The sequence below is a fragment of the Mesocricetus auratus genome, unplaced genomic scaffold (assembly GCF_017639785.1).
Source record: "Mesocricetus auratus isolate SY011 unplaced genomic scaffold, BCM_Maur_2.0 Super-Scaffold_100020, whole genome shotgun sequence".
In the NCBI taxonomy this organism is placed as follows: domain Eukaryota; kingdom Metazoa; phylum Chordata; class Mammalia; order Rodentia; family Cricetidae; genus Mesocricetus; species Mesocricetus auratus.
Window position 1 is genome coordinate 23231341 of NW_024429201.1, and position 17973 is coordinate 23249313.

Below are 17973 nucleotides of genomic sequence, written 5' to 3' on the forward strand. Positions count from 1 at the left end.
TACCTTTCCCGAGTGATGTCACTGCTGCTGTCATGTCTTTCTCCTGTCCTTCTCAAGCATGTGTCGCAGCTAATGTCATTTTGAGTGCAGTATATTCCGATGCATAACATTCTCCAAGGGATTCTTCGCTCCTTCAGACCATTTACTATATTTTAGTGTCTGTTTTTGTCTAGGTGTTACTGTTTCTCTCAAATTTAAAACATCCCCTGGCACCCTGGGACAACTTGGTACTTAGTTTGCCAACCATGGTTCCTCAATAATTAACTCCGTAGCCATGGATGGCTTTTTAGTAGAGGTGGCATTTGAGTTATGAGTTATGAGACATGGTAGTAACCAGCTACAATAGAGTGCTGTAGCCTGAAGGAGGATGCTGTGAGGTCCAAGAACAGGAAATGAGATGGTACAATCAGGCAAGGCCCCATCATTGGACCTAGGTCCACAGTCCTGAGAAGAGAGCTTGCATTTCTTTCTAAGGTTAAATGGGAAGGATGAAATGAGACATTCATTTAAAAATGATTGGGAGTTCTTACTGAAGAACTTCTTTGGGAGTTCTCACTGGAGAACTACTGTGGTACAGACCAAATTGGAAGGAATGAAGCCGCATGAGACAGCAGCACAGCTGGTTCTCAACCTTCCTGATGCTTGAACCCTTTAATACATTGCCCATGCTGTGGTGACCCCAAACCATCAAATTGTTTCATTGCTACTTCATAATTGTAATTTTGCTACTATTATGAGGCATAATGCAAATATCTGATCTATGCAACCGCAAAAGGGTCACGACCCACAGGCTGAGAACCACTGATCTCAGGGATGGTGTGGCCTGCTCATCACAGGCTTGTGCTGCATGGTGGTGCTACCTCGTGCTTTTTGAGTAAGAACTAGGAATAAAAAAATGGCACCTGAGGAGGGGTGTTGCTTCTGTGCCCTTGCCATTCATTGTTCCTTGATTCTATGTCACTGTTTCAGGATCCTGAGAGTGTGTCTAAAGTTCTCTGGCTGGATGAAATACAACAAGCCATCGATGAGGCCAACGTGGATGAGAACAGAGCAAAGCAATGTAAGCCCCTCCCCCCTTCTTTGGCTTGCCAGACCTGCCTTGATTTTACGTGGGTAGTCATCTGAAGTCGTTTGCTTTGAATCTCTGGAAAGATCTGAATCCTTTTCAGTTTTCAGTCTCAGATGCATATCTAAACAAACATGTCACTAGCTGGTTTCCAGTCATCAGATACTATCTGCAGCAAAATTTGACAGTTTCCAAACAAAATCCAGATAGCAATAATGTTTTGTAGACTCCAAAATTGTATGTTTAAGTCAGATTCCTTTTTCTTTTGACCCATAGAAAACTATTTCTTTGCAATCAATGTCTATTTTTGTAATGCTTTCCATTGTTAGCAGTTTTTCACAGAAGCAGACAAAATGTGTGGAGAGAGGAGACAGGGAGTGGAAAATGCAAGGCCAGGCTTGCAGACTTGTCAGCTCTTAATCACCAAGGGCAGATGGGCGTGGTTGCATCTGATAACTGACTCTGAAATAGTTTGAATCAGAGACTGATGGAGTTAGCCAAGTGTTCATGATATTTCTATACATGAAGTTGGCTGGTAGTTACTTATTTCTCTCTTGAGCTGTACAGATGGGAGAGTTCTAGATCACATGAAAAGAAGTTAAGCCTGTGAGAAAAGGCAGTGGGTAAGGGTGCTGGCTGCCACGTGTGGGGACCCGTGTTTGATTCCTGGAACTCACGTGGTAAAAGCAGACTCCCTAAGTTGTCCTCTGTTCCCCATTTGTGTGCGTGCACATAGAGACAGGCAGACAGACAGACAGACAGACAGACAGACAGACAGAGACAGAGACAGAGAGGAGAGAAGTAAATGGATAAATAAATATAAGAAAAAATTTAAGAAAGATCTAAATTGAATCATGAAAACAATCCAGGCCCCTGAATCCCCATACTAGATTCCCTTGAAAATCCCACAGGACCTTTTAATGGAGGATAGGCCAAGACTCCTTGAGGCAGGATGTCACTTCACTACTAAAAAAAATAGTATAGTTAACCTGTTTCCCAAGAAGAACCCATAGCCTTCTGTATGGTGACTGCTGGGGGATGGGGCTGGGTGAAAGACATTAGCAGATTTTTTTCAGTGATGCTGACTCTGAATGAAACTCTAATCCTAACAGACCAAAATGTCACCATTTCTTCCCCAGAGCAGGAAAGTCAGGTGATCGGTGGGGTTTCACTTACAGTCTTCTTCCAAGGGACCCATCGAATCTGTTTAAGACAGTTGCTTACCCGATTTTGGAATGTCATAAGCAGGATCCCTACACTGGTTCATGGTTTTATTTTATTTTCTACCTCTATTATCAAAGAAGAATCTGAAATGACTTCTAAGGTGATATAGTCACAGTCTCCCTAACATAAAATCAAATGAGACTCCTGAAAGTGTAATTTAGCCCACCACTCCCTGGCATGGCAAGACCCTGTGCCAGAGTGCTGTGGGAACAGCTTAGTCTTCCTCCCCAGATGTAGCGGTATCTGTAAGGAACATCCAGGCTTGTTTTCTTCGCTTAGAAAAATGTGTTTTCTATAACCTGACTTCAATGCCCTTAGGAACTTTGAAGACATTCCTTCCTAAGACTCCAATGCTTAAGAGAAAAAGAAAATAGATTCTAGAGAGATGTGTAAGAGTTTTTAATTTGCGTATACACTAAAGATAGTCATGATCTGCCAAGACACTTTAAAGAAATGAGATTGTAATTTAGACACTCAACCTAAAATTCCCCCTTCTTAGAGATCCAGCCAACCAAAGTTATTTTATTCATTGTTTTCTTACACATAGCCTATGAATATAGAATCTGTTTTTTCTCATGGAAACTCATGTTCCCTTGACTGTGAAAGCTAGTTTCTCAGTTCATGTTACTCTATGCTATTCGTTGGAACTCTTCTGTACTCTTGAGGCCAGTCCTATGCTACAAGAGTTGTGACCCCTCCTATAATATGCAATGATAAAATTAGATTTTTTACAGTTAAGTCAGACATTAAAATTAGAATGTCCTGATTTCAATGGAAATTCCATCTTACTTTTTAAAACATTCTTCCTTCTTTGCGTGAAAACCAACTCTCATCATAGGTCTGAAACCTCCTAGATGATTTAGCAAAGGGCATTGGCCCATATACGTCATCATAGGCCAGACTGAAAAGGGGGAGGGACTAAGTGCCTATATGTTTATTTTCACTGGAGTACTTTACTTCCCTCAACACTTGAGTCCTTAGTGCAATGTTTCTCAACACCCCTCCCCAGTCAGTGTACCCTAAGAAGTAAAACTTTCTCCCTATCCATTCCTCATCCTGACAATGCCACAGACATGCTCTATATATGTTTGTGTATCATATGTAGACCCAGGCTTTACATGTTAAAGAACCAGCGGTTGCTGTGTTAGGTGTTTATCCTCCTGTAAATGCATCCCTTAAAGAGAGCCCACTGGTGTGAGGCCTGAGGTCTAAAGCACTTGACTTTCTGAAGGTCAGTTGTCTGACTCTTCCACTATCTATGACTCGGCCACAAGGTACAGAGTAAGCACCTACATCATCTGGACAGATGTTGCATATCCTGGGCATTGAAAACAATCTGGGGACCTCTGGGACAGACTTGAGCCAGCCCGCTCTTCCCATACACACAATTCTAAAGCCCATGGTTATCTCCAGCAGAAGCTGGGAAACTGCCAGAGTTTGACTGCCTCAGGCTAGCATGCAGACGTTAGTAATAATACTGGAAAACAGGGTGCTTGAAGGACGTGTGGTGCTAAAGAATAAACCCAAACACTCCGTGTCCTCCCAAGTATCTCTTACTTGGCTCGGTATGACTCAACAAGCATTAAGCACCTACTGTGTACCACAGACCTGGAGTAAAATGAGGAGCAGTAAGTCCTCACCTGCTTGTTGGGGGTTTTCAGAGGCATATTTTAGATCTTCGTGGAAAAGGGTTCCAGTTGGTACCAGAATTCCCCCGTGTGGCAGTTCTTTGTTCATCCATATTCAACTGCTGGAAACATTTCTGTGTTCAAGAGCTTGTGCCTTCATCACACATCTTTCAAGAAAATTAGCTTGCCGTGTTAGTTCAATGCAACTGTCCCATGTAGGTCATGCAAGAATTCTTCTTTGCTTGTTCCTCCTACTTCCTTGAGACGAAAGACTTTTCCGATGTCAGCTCTTCATCCTACAGAGTTTTCCTGGGAGAGAGGAAATAATGGGTGAGGATAACCACAGTTAACCTCAATCATCACAAGAGCAAAGGCTCACTGCTGTCTGTATCTGTCAATCAGCACTCAGTTTACTGGAGAAGTTCCCTGATACTGTCTGTGAGCATCTCTGAGTTCATAGGGCTTTGACTCCAAACTGGCAAAAGTCAACACATACACCTTGTTCCTTCAGCTGTATATATATATATATATATATATATATAGTATTGTCCATAATATTAGGAGCATACAAGCATAACTTGATGGCAGCCATATATTCTGTTCTAGTTTCATTCTGACCAAAAAAAGCAACTTAAAGGAGGAAAAGGTTTATTTGGCTAATATAACCAGGTTACAATCCATCATTGACAGAATTTAGGGCAGGAACCTAGAGGCAGGAACCATGGAGGAACTCTGCTTACTGGCTTGCTCTCTAGCTCCTGTTAGTTAGATTTCTTATACAGCCCAGGACTACCTAGCCTAGGGATGGTGCCAACCACCATGTGCTGGGTCCTTCTGCGTCAACTAATAAGACAATTTTCCCAGAGATGCCCACACCCCAATATGAACTTGGCAGATTCCAAAGCTGTTCCTCTTAGATGCCTCTATGCTATATCAAGTTGACAAAGACAACTAGGACAGTTGCTTAACACATGCTAGAATTTGACTTATGGGTAATGGGAAAATCCAACTTCTCCTTCTTTGTATCAAGATCTTCTTTCTAAATATAGAAAGTATTTTAACTTGACTTCCCCTTATCACCATTCATTTCTAAGTTAGTGTATTTACTGGTTACACAAACAATTTCATTGGTTGGACCAGAGCCTTCTTTCCTAGAAGTAAAGCAGATAATAATGCAGAATTCACTACATTTCTTTAAGCAACTGAGAGTTCACTGTGATTTATTTATGGGATGAGGCAGAAATTTGAAAGGTTTATTAAGTTTAAGTTGATTCAAGATAAAATTTCTGAACTCCCTTGCCCATTCACTGTGCCTTTCTGGAACATTTCCTTAGTGTAGTTATGACAACCTTATCAACAATACTAGTTTAATACAAGAGAATATTAGGACTTCCATAACTGATTAGCATTTTTCTTACTCTAAAATAATTGCCTTCATAAAGTGAATTCTCAAATATAAGCTCTAGGTCAGGGCTGTATGTCTACCATTGGCATGCATTCCTCATCATCATTCAACACATATATCACAGGGTGGAGCCTCCCTGCCGTGCACACTGCATAGATTACATTACAGTGAGCACCACCTAGTTACCCTCATATCCTAACCAGAGTGTTAGAGTTTTAGCATACAATGCTCCTATAGAACCTTCCTTTTACAACCCAAACTGATAGGTGGATTGGTTGGTAGTTGACTAGGTGTATATGGTCAGACTGTAAGATAGAGAAAAGGTTTAATACCAAAATACCAATGCAGTCCTAGAAATGTGTATTTATATACCTTATATAACCAAAGGTAGTGGTTAACAGAAACTTTTTCCTCATTACCTAGGGGTTTCACTGGTCGTTGATGTCAATGAGTGTTTGGATAGAAAACAATCAGACAATATCTTGTCTGTACTGAGGTCCTCGACTAGTAATATCCACAACATAATCCCAGAATGTGCCAACAAGTACTATGATACCCTTATGAAGAAAAAGGAGTCCAAGACTGACAATGGTGAGCATTTCCAAGACTTAACACAAACATGGCATTTAAAATATGATGGTGTTTATGGCATTGTGATTTCTTAACTTTGAGACAAGTATTGCTTTCACATCAATAGTTCTGAAATTTTTAGCATCTGTGGCAACGGAAATGTTTTTAGGTCCTTTCTTAAAGCTTCAGTTATCTCAGCAGCCATGCATAGATGGTTATATCATAGACCTGCATATCTTTATACTAATAATTGCCATCGTTTAACCCTTTATGAGACAAATGATATGTGATTATACAATATTAAACGGGATATGAAGCAGGAATACATAAGTAAAATATGACAGAGCCACTGGAATATTAGCAGCCCACCAAAAGGAGTGAAGAAGATTTATGCTGCAACATGGATGAACTTGAAAACAATCTGTTCAGGAAAGGAGACAGACAGGAGGGCCTGGCAAGATGGCTCAGTGGGTAAAGCACATGCTTAGAAAGCTTGATGGCTTGAATGCTATGCCTAGAACCCACAAAAATGGTCTTCTGATTTCCATGCATACACCATGGTGTACATGTACAGGCGCGTGCGTACACACACACACACACACACACACACACATTTAATTAAAACAGAAGACCAACAGACAAGCAACTGTCCAACTCCCCATTTGAAAAGAAAGCTGTCCTTTTTGGGGACACTGATAAGTTGAACACTTGAGTATTTAAAGCCAAAAAGAATCAGCAAATGCTTATATGACCTGATTATTCTGTTCATTTATTTGAACATATTTAAATATTTTATGAAAACAGTCACTCAGACTTTGATTTACTTGGAAAGATGGCAAGTCCAGTGGTCACCAAGCAGCAGTTGGTTTAGTTTAGTCAGAACTTTTCAGTAGGTCCCTGGTTTGAGTCAGCATTCATGGCTAATTGACAAAAATGAAGGTTCCTAAATGTACTACAATGTGTAATCCATAGATTCATGAAGAAGAAGCATCCTTCTCAACCAACTTAAGCCATGGCTGCCATACGCTTTAATAGCCCATCTTCACCCACCCAAGCTATTTTTCCTCTTTTTGTGTGGTTATGGAGAGCATTTTGAGTCAGATCACGAATTTTCTTTTTCTCTACTTCCATTGGCCTTTATGCTGTACATTTTCTGTTTTGTAATTTGAATGAATTTATCCCCAGAAGTGACTCACCTCCACCTTAAATATGAGCCACAGTCCTTGTAAATCAGTGCTTGTCATGGAAAGTTCTGGACAGCTTTATTAGCAAATAAAATTCTGCTCATTGGTCTCCTCCATCTACTTGTGAGGATGTAAATATCTACATGTAATATGCACTATTTGTTCACTTTTGCTTTTTGTTGGCCATATTTGACTCAGGCCATCTGTCTTAGTTAGGGTTTCTATTGCTGTGAAAAGATGCCATGACCATGGCAACTCTTGCAAAGAGTTGGCTCACTTATTATTTCAGAGATTCAGTCCATTATCATCATGATAGGGAGCATGGAGGCATGCAGGTAGACATGGTACTGGTTACATCTTGACTAGAAGGCAGCAGAAGTCAACTGTGACACACTGGATAGTATCCTGAGCATTGGAGCCCTCAAAGCCTGCCTCCAGAGTGACACACTTCCTCCAACAAGGCCATACCCACTCCAACAAAACCATATCTCCTAATAGTGCCACTCCACATGAGATTATAGAAGCCAAATACATTCAAACTACCACACTAATCCCATGAAATAATTGGAGTCCAAAATCAGTATTAGATACTTATCTTTGCCCCTTTGTGGGGTAGTGAGTGGTTATGTAGTAAGAAGCTGCCATTGAGTACTCAAAATTCATTCCATTTTATTATGTCATTTCTAGCAACTGTAACATAGACCAACTGAACACAGTAAAAATATTTTTTTCCAGGTTGCAGTTTGTACTGGAAACTGTATCTGGTCTATCAGACTTGGCTTATCTAATCTAACTATTCCCTATCCACTCTTAACCATAGACCTGATAAATAGTATGTTGCTGAGCTTCTTGGTAGGAAAGTGTAAGAACTCTATTCCTCTGTAGATGCTAACAAATTCTTTTTCTTTAGTGTCTAGTGAAGGTTCGTGGGTCAAACTGAACCTGCAGCAGAAATATAACTACTATTACAACACAGACTCCAAAGAAGGTTCTTGGGTCCTACCTGAAACATGCTTGTCTAAAGAATCATGGCTCACGGGAGAAGAGATTGAGGTAGGAGGTTGGAGTTTGATGGAAAACTGTACTGTATAAAGAGGAGTGTGATTGCTGGTCTATTCTTCATCATGGAAGTGATGGAGAAGACTAATCAATTTATTTTAAGGGTGTGTGGCACAGAGTCTTCTTGGACTGGAGTTGAGTATGCTGTCTTATTAAGAACTGTTAGTTCCATATGCTGGGGAAGAAACATTTTCAGCTCATCTGAGAAGCTTTTCTTGGCAAAGTTAAGTTTGACTAATAATATACAATTTGGTTTTTCTAGACCATATTTTTCTGTGTGTAGCTTTGGCTGTCCTAGAACTTGCTCTGCAGACCAGTCTGACCTTGAACTCACAGAGACCTGCCTGCCTCTGCCTCCCAAGTGGTGGGATTAAAGTTGTTTGCTGCCACCACCAGGATTAATAATAATTTCTTAGTTGTCAGTGTCTTATGTCTTTCCTTTCCCCCTTTGCATACTACTTAATGTGAGATCATTCCAAATAAAATTCATTTTTCCCAGGAAGTGTTGGAATGGACGCCTCTGGCACAAATAAGTACAGTCATCTCCAGGATAGCTTTAGAAACAGACAACAGGGAGGTACAAAAACAGGATGGAAAGCTGTACATGTTTGCTTCTCTGAAACAATTGTCTTAGCATGCTTTTACTGGCTAATGTAATTTTTGCAAGTTTTGCATGTTATAGTATCCAAGTACAATTGAGAGTGTTTTGTATATGTCTTTGATTCAGGTCATGTGCTTGTATCCCATACTGACCAAAATTTATACATGATACAGTAAAACTTGTATTTTACCTCTAAAGATCTCTTTTAATGGATCCTTTACCCATATTTGAAAGTTTTAGTTGACCATATTTTACTTGACAAAAACAAATTCTCTATTTTCTCCAATCCCTTTTAAGAAAATAGCTATCTGAGCTTGATAGAAGCAATGCATCAGTTAGTGTGCACATCGTTGTTGGCTGTTAGAACATTGCCATAGTAAGTACAGGAGGAAGAACCCCATTCAGATGTTTCTGTGTTGACGGCATTGGTCTAATGCTCTTTCCCCTTGTATGGAACATTGGCCAAAGTTTCAGCGCATTGGTGATTTCTACTGTCTGCCTAGTCCACGTTAGTCTGAATTTATTCCCAAGTACACAGTACTTATACTGTTGTTTTAATACAAGACTCGGTTCTAAATATTTGCAAAGAAGAAAGAAAAGCAACTTAAGAGTAAAGCTATAGAAAACATTGATCCAAAAAGCCCATGTGATTTTTTTTGTCTTTTTAGTCCTCCCATCTTCCACTCTATGTAAAGGAATGAAAGAAACTGACCCCTTTGTAACCAGCTCTATGTCTTAAGAACATGAAAATAAATACTCCCTAGAAAGTTTCCTTTAAAAAAAGCAAAAGCAAACAAACAAACAAGAATTAAGCCATGAGTAGATGATTGGGTAGCTCTTGCTAGAACAGCCTTCTCCATGGGATCCTTTGTGTTATGGGAAGTTGGTGTGCAGCAGTGGAGAATGGAGGGGGTAAAGTCAGAGTGGTGGTGTGTAAGTGGAATCAGATGTGATGGTCAGAGGTCAGAAGCAAGTTGCAGCTAGAAATAATCATCCCCAAAGAACCAGCAGCACTGCAAATCAGTGTGATCACTATATCTTCAAAGTACTAGCACCTTCCTAAGTGGGGGAAATGAGGCAGAGAGTGGATGAAGGAACTTGAGTTAATTCTTGGGCTAATTAACTTGAGTTAATTGACAGAATATGTCAATAATACAGAGACTTTCCCCCAGTGCTTCCAGTTTCTAATCTCACATTTCCAGTCTCCCACTATTGACAACTGTTTCTGATGCAGCCACCGGTATATCTAAGGGTGATACCACGTGCCCATTGCTTATTTAATATATGATGCAGCTCAAGAAACAAGTTTATTATGGCATAGACAATGAGTGATGCTTCCTAAGGGGAAAGGCTTGGGCAAGAATGCTCACCAAGATTGCCTTGGACTCAAGACATGAGACTTGCTGATGAATCCAGGTGTTAGAATATGTTCAGAGAGAACATACTGCTAATGACCATTCTGTCTTGGAGAAGAAAGATACAACACTTAAATATAGATTGTATTAGTATCATTAAAAATCAGTAGCTGTTGGGTGCGATGGCACACACCTTTAGTCTCAACACTCAGGAGGCAGAGACAGATGGGTCTCTGTGAATCTGATGCCATCCTACTCTATATACTATAGGCTAGCCAAGACTATCTAATAAGACCCTGCCTCAAAAAAAAATAAAAATAAGAGTAGCCTCAGAGATTCCATCATATAGAAATTTGTGCTATAAATGGGAGGGGGTTGACATGAATCTGAAAATGTTTAATGACAAAACTGAAAATGAGAAGAAAACACCTGAAGGACATTGTTTATTAACTAATTTCAGATATTCAAAGTGCTTATAAATTTTAGGCAAAGAATATGAGTTATTAGTGCTGTTTTTTTGAATCCCATGCCAGGACTGAAAAGATATGCCACACTGTGAAGAAGCAGCATTGAAGAGTTAAAAGTTGAGTTAAAAAATGGCTCATGTGGCATGCAAAGATGCCCAGATACAACTCTTTGCTACAGCGACTGTCCATCTATTGAGTTATTAAATGGTGGAAAGTCCTGGCCTTTTAAAACTAATAATCTGGAGTTAATGTCCTTATTCAGTGACTACATTTGCATATGTCTTCTTTTAAAGCTTTCTGGGCTTCTGTAAATGATTTTCCTTCTTACTGCTTAATGAACCAACAACTGGCTGCAGGGGCGCTAAAGTAGAGGCTCCAGCTGTGGGAATGACTCCAGTCTTTCATCTATACAAGAGTGAAGGGAAACCCCATCAGGAGCCCACATGAAAACTTCCCATAATCCCCTTCTTCTTTTTCCCCCTTCCTCTGGACTTCCTGTCTGTCCTTGATAACATTTGTCTATCGTCTCCCACCTGCTTTCTGCCTCCAGTGTCTGACTTGCCTTGGAACATCATTAGGGCTGGGGAAAGGGAAAGAAGAGCCTAGAACTTCATGGTCACTGCCATTTCCCCTGCCCCAATAGTCTGAGGACGTGGGAGGCAATGCCCATTCTTATAGTAGTCAGCCCTGACCCTGTGGAATGCAGGCCAGCATCATGTGAGACCATCACACACCTTCGTGTGCCACTTTGCCACCAAGCTCAGGATGCAAAACTCATGTCACTAGAAAGAAGCTAAGCCAGCCCATCCCTTGGCTCTTGTTAACTTTGTCTTTTAAACCAAACCAAAAAGAACTGTCCATTTCATTTCCTATTAGCTGCCGTTTCCAAAAGCTGTCCTCTCTGTTCCTTTCACCTGATTTGTGGAGAGTAACCAAAAGACATATCTCTTGTCAGGACATCATTGAGGAAGTCACAGCAAATTATATCCGCGAGAACTTGTGGTCTGCTTCGGAAGAATTGCTTGACCGCTTTGGAGCCACAAGCTCAGGACCCATCCTTAGGGAAGAGTTTGAAGCTAGGAAATCATTCTTATATGACCAAGAAGAGAGTGTGGTGAAAATACAGGTATGTGAATAATCTTCCACAGTTACAGCAAATTGTCCTGTCTTCTGCAAATGCTGTCTTTGAAAATAGACCAGTCAGCTACCAGCATTCTAACAGGCAGGGCTGAATTCAGACTCCTCCCTGACTGGTGCCCTATCTTAGGAACAGTTTCTCTCTCCTGTGTACCCCTTCCTTAAAAATTGTGATACAACAACAAAACTACATGACTTGAGCTTTCCCAAGAGAAGAGGAGAACTTGTCACATTTAGATGTTTCGCCTGTGTTCCTGCATCACCCTCTACTAGCTGCCACACTAGCTTCCCAAGGTCTGCCTGTGTATCCTTTTCTCCAGAGACTAACATGAGTGTGTCACTGGTTGGTTGAACTTGAAGGACTTGGCTTCAACCACTGTCTGAGATTTCCTAAACTGGAGACATTTCAGTGGTAGGTAGAGCTTCTCTTTTGCAGCCACTGGTGAATGGCTTCCTGTATCTTGCTTTTGTGTTATTTGGAATTGTTATTGACCTGATCTTCTTGTATCTTGTGTAAGTGTTGGAGTGTTTTATTTTCTCAAGATGTCAGCAGGACCAAAATGGCAGGGTTTTTGTTTTGTTTTTTAAAAATCTCTGTTGTAAACCTGACACTTAGGTTTTTCTATGTGAGCCATGAGTTTCCAGTTCAAAATAGTTCTAGCTTATATATTGAAAACACCGACAAAAGCTAAGATTCCAATTTTGCACAAAATTCAGAGTGCCAGCCAGTGTGATGCAACTTGGACCAGCCCTGTACTTTCCAGTTTTGAAACAATGCTGCATTTGGGAATCCTATTAAAGATCCCACCACTAGAGATTGCCCTTTTTATTCCAACCCAGTGCTAAAGTCAGAAGAAAGCTGGGAAATGAAAGAAATGGTCTTATGAGGCCTTGCTCCTCCACTGCAGCCGTGGTTCAAGATTGAAGAGCATGCCAACAAACTTGGAGCTCCTCTGCCATGCCTTAGTTCCTTCCATCTGACATTTTTCCAGCAATGAAGGCATGAGGTCTTAACCGTAAGATAATTACACTGATGTGGCCCAGAAGTAAATACACTGAGCCATAAAACTGAAAAAGAGCCAAAAGCATCATGTTAGCCTAGTGCCTCACCAAAGTTGCCAATGACAGCCACATCAATACAGAAATACTGGAAGGTTCCCCTTCATAAAACAACTCATGCTTTCTAGACAGTTAACTGGCCCCAGACATACATTCTTGACAATTTTAAAGGGGAATACAGAAGCAAATCTTCTTGGCCCAAGTAAGCCAGATCCAGGTTTCCTGGAGTTCATCAAAAGGTGTCAAGTCCAACATGGAGGGAAGCCAAAGAGAATCTGTTTGTATTTTTGTTTTCAGTGCTAGCAGTTAAGTCCACTGCCTTGTATATGCTAGGCAAGCACTCTGAGCTATACCTACAACAAACCATCCAGTTTTAGAACAGTTAGCGTAAAGCTGGGTGTATGGCTCAGTGGTAGAGTATTTATTGGCAATCCCAACACCAAAACAAACAAACAAAAAGCAAAAGATTGAAAATGAGTAAACTGGAAAAAGTCATAATACATGAGTAAAGGAAAATATGTTTCTATCAAATAAATAGAAAATGAACATAATTTGTAAAAATGTAAGTGATGTAAACATCGAATGATATTCTTCCAGAAGAACTGCAATTCTCAAGGAATTTAATAATGAGACTGTGTATGCAGGTGTATGGGAAGAAGTGTGAACGGATCTGAAACAACCATGGCAATTTAAAAAAATTGTGACATCATTAAGTTTAAAAGAATAAAAGTGCAGCCAGGTGGTGGTGGCACTTGTCTTTTATCCCAGCGCCCGGTAGGCAGAGGCAGGTAGATCTCTGTGAATTTGAGGCCAGTCTGATCTACTGAGCAAGTTCTAGAACAGCCTCCAAAGCCACAGAGAAACCCTGTCTCAAAAAAAAAAAAAGAATGAAAAAAGTCATTGAAAATCCTTGAAACATCCTCAAGAGTTGGAATTAGACAGAAAGCTAAGAGAAAGAGTAACTAACTTAAGATAAATTTCCTCGAGTAAAGGATTGTGAACTTGAATGAGGTAATTCACTGAAGACATTCCCCAGTTGCTGCTCTTAAGTGCTCAGTTTGTGATGAGGTAATAGAGATGACTCAGGACAGATGGTGGGGATCCAATATTAAGATCACTGGTGTTTCTGTCGGAAGAGATCAAAACAAAATTCTATCAAACAGGACAAACGGTAACTACAGTGGGAAAATTTTCCCTTGGACTCCTGAAAACTGGGTTAACTCTCTTAGGGAAGGGTGTGGTAATGACTAGTATCAAAACCTAGCCCTGGGCTGGACAGATGACTTCTCAGTTAAATGTGCTTGCTGCTCTTCCAGAGGACTTTAGATCCCAGTACCCATATCATATGGTTCACATTTGCTGTAACTACAGCCCCAGGAGATCCAACACCTTGACTTGGCCACTACAGATATCCACACACATGTGGCATACACATAAGTAAAACATAAATGAAAAATCCTAGTCCAAGAGTGACTGACTTGCTGAACATTGGCAAGGAAGGCCACAAGCATCCAGGCAAAGAGAAGAAACAGCCTAAGTAAAGCAGCTTCAGAGAACAAGGCTGCAAAGTAGGGGAGTCCCCCTAGGGCAGTTGTTGGTCGTGCTGGACTTTGGAAGGAGGAGGTCAAGAAATGCTCGGAGCTTCCTAGATACCCTGTATCACAATCTTTAGATGTGACTAGAACTCTGGGCACACATCATCAAGCAAGACAGCCGCTGCAGCAGGCCCCGTTTTTTTGGAGATTAATGTTGAAAATGCATAAAGAAAAGAAGTAATCTCAGTATTTCAACCCCACACAGTAAATATATTTATAGTCCCAGAAAACAGGATAAGGTGGCTACTATAAATTTCCCAACAAGTTCCCATAGCAGCTGAAAGAATGATTTTACCCTAAGAAGCTGTTTTTAACTGCCTTTATGATTGAAATTTTTTCTTCTTTGGCATCACAGCAGCTTCTTTACTCCGTTGTTAATGCCCATACTTGTACCAGGCTTATTCTTTTTTTTCTTTGTTTTTTTTTTTTTTTTGAGCCGCCAACCAGCTTCCAAATCATGACATGGAGACTTACTATTAGTTTTGAATGCTTGGCCTTAGCTTATGCTCATTTCAGGCTAACTTTTTGTTTCTTTAACTTAATGTGTTTCTCTTCTACATTTTGCCTTGGGGCTTTTTACCTTTGCTTCTGTGTGTCCTGCTCTGTGTCTGCTGGCTGGCAGCTTCCTGGCTGACCCTGGGCATCTCCCTTTCTTCCTCCCTCATTCTCTCCTCCTCCTTCTCTCTCTCTTTTGAGATTTAGATTTCTCTTCCTATTTATTCTCTCTGCTTATTCCTCTGCTGCCTAGCTATTGGCTGTTCATCTCTTTATTAGACCAATCTGATGCCTTAGGCAGGCAAGGTGAAGCCACAACACATCTTTTCATAGTTAAACAAATTCATCAGAAACAAATGTAACATGTCCTTATATCATTAAACAAATACAGCAGAAACGAATATAACAGATCTTTACATTGTTCACAAAGGCAGCAGAAACAACTGTAACACACCTTTGCACGGTTAAAATGATATTCCACAGCATAAGCAATTGTCTCCTTAGTATTCTACAACACATACTTGTTCTTTAGGAGAACTTTCAGTTTATGGCTATGAGGGTGGACTCGTTGCTAACACAGAATTAGACAAACCAGACCTACTGGAATGGAAACTTCAAAGCTGAAAGATGTAGAATTTTGACAAATTAAATGTAAGGTATATAGTATTTCTGTTTCTGTATAAATTAAAATCTATACAGAATTTAACTCAGCTGCCTTAGTTTAGGAGGTAGCAATGAATACTTCTAATGGAAAGATTCTGGGGAGGCCTACCCAAATAGCTGACTATGAGACGAAGCCTGATTCCAAAATCTTGCAAGTAGTGAGTATTGAGTTGTGAATACAATAAATAATTTGGAGTGGACATGGAAAGTGACTGTGTTAATATTAGAGGTTAGTTCCTCAAGTTTGTGAATCTGAATTAGTAGAGATGAATGATGTATCTGAACTTCAGTTAATACTGGAAAAGCAGAAACAAAGCTTAAGCTGATGCCAGCTTTGTTTTTGCCTTGAGTATGGATTAAAGATGTGTAGTGTATAGTCACATAATTGTACCTGCACCACCACCAAGCTGTATGAACTGTTCCAAGCTTAGGTGTGTGACGGCCATGCTGCTGTGGAATCCCAGTGATTGGAACATTAGAATGCACTTCCCTGTCTCCATCATGTCGATGAGCCATTTTTGTGAGTAGATGTTAATGGCATCAGTTTCTCCTCTCATCTCAGAAGTGCCACACTGCCATGAATCCCATGGCAGCATTTCTAGATGGGCACTTGGCTAAGGATCCTTTAGCCGTGGTCGTTTATGTCTTTACTACTTACAGTGTGAAACACATTCCAGCATGATCCTTGCAGGAAACTTCTGAGAAATGCAGACTCACAAGCTCTTGTGGGCCTGTTGAAGCCAGCCTGTGTGTGCTAACAAAATCCTGTAGAGAAGATCATCTTCATAAAAGAAAGCGCCTATGTTCATCTCAGCCGATATTGCCAAGTCACTGGCAAAATTATAAACCCTTCTCTGAATATTTTTAACAATTGTATTGAAGACTTGGGGGTTTTGGTTTGGTTTGGTTTGGTTTTAGTTTTAGTTTTAGTTTAAACTTTATTTGCATGGGTCTTTTGCCTGAATGTATTACATACCATATGTTTGCTCATGCCCCCTGGAGGCCAGAAGAGGGCATCAATCCCCTGCTACTGAAGTTAAAAATGGTTGTTGACCTCCTGAAACTGAGAAGAACACAGTCAACAAGACAAAATGACTTCCTACAGAATGGGAAAAGATCTTCACCAACCCCACATCTGACAGAGGACTGATCTCCAAAATATACAAAGAACTCAAGAAACTAAACTTCAAACTACCAAATAATACAATTTAAAAAATGGGGTACAGATCTAAACAGAGAATTATCAACAAAACAGTCTCAAATGGCACAAAGACACTTAAGGAATTTTTCTACATCCTTAGTCATCAGGGAAATGCAAATCAAAACCACTCTGAGATTCCATCTTATTCCAATCAGAATGGCTAAGATCAAAAATATTAATGACAATTTATGTTGGAAAGGATGTGGAGAAAGGGGAACGCTCCTCCATTGCTGGTGAGAATACAAACTTGTACAGCCACTGTGGAAATCAGTATGGTGATTTATCAGAAAATTAGGGATCAACCTACCTCAAGAACCTGCAATACCACTGTTGGGCATATACCCAAAGGAGGCACACTCACACCACAAGGACATTTGCTCAACTATGTTCATAGCAACATTATTCGTAATAGCCAGATGTTGGAAACAACCTAGATGCCCCTCAACTGAAGAATGGATAAAAAAAAATGTGGTATATTTACACAATGGAGTGCTACTCAGCGGTAAGAAACAATGATATCCTAAAATTCGAAGGCAAATGGACAGAACTAGAAAAAGCCATCCTGATCAGGATAACCCAAAACCAGAAAGACAGATGCAGAAATCTACAACTAACCAATGGCCCGAGCTCCTGGAGGTACAATCAAAGTAAGGGAGGAGCGGTAATATGAACAATGGAGTCAAGACCATGATAGGGAAACCCACAGAATCAGCTGACTGGAGCTAGTGAGAGATCACTGACTCAGATCTCACAAATGGGGAGCCTGCATAAGACCAAACTAGACTCCCTTAATATAGGTGACAATATGTGACTGGGACAATATATGAGGCCACTGGCAGTAGGTCCAAGATCTAACTCTAATGCACAAACTGACTAAGTGGAGCTCTATATGGAGAGATATCTTGCTCAACCTAGACACAGGGGTGTGGGGGTGGAGAGGCGCCTTGGTCCTGCCTCAAGGATGATGATGATGGGACAGACTTAGTAGACTTCCTAGGAGAGGCCTTACCCTCTCTGGGGAGCAGATGGGAGGTGGGGGGTGGGGGAATAGGAGGAGAGGAAGGAGGAGGAACTGGGATTGGAATGTAAAAAATAAATTTAAAAAAAATTTAAATGATTGTTGAGCCCCCATGTGGGTTCTGGAATCAAACCTGATTCCTCTGGAAGAACAGCCAGTGGGTGCTCTTTTCTCCTGACCATCTCTCTAGCCTGGGTTTTTGGTTTTGTTTTGTTTTTTAGAGCCTGGCATCTTTATAATGATGAA

The 17973-nt window shown here is 40.5% G+C and overlaps 1 protein-coding gene across 1 annotated transcript in view; it reads left to right on the forward strand.

Annotated features, from left to right (window-relative positions):
• Positions 1-17973, forward strand: part of Iqgap2 (IQ motif containing GTPase activating protein 2) — a 272297-nt gene that overhangs the window by 204573 nt on the left and 49751 nt on the right. The window contains exons 14-17 of the mRNA XM_040728871.1: positions 970-1060; positions 5747-5914; positions 7988-8130; positions 11515-11685. Of these exons, the coding sequence (XP_040584805.1) occupies positions 970-1060; positions 5747-5914; positions 7988-8130; positions 11515-11685 (573 nt within the window). The remainder of the gene's footprint in view (positions 1-969; positions 1061-5746; positions 5915-7987; positions 8131-11514; positions 11686-17973) is intronic.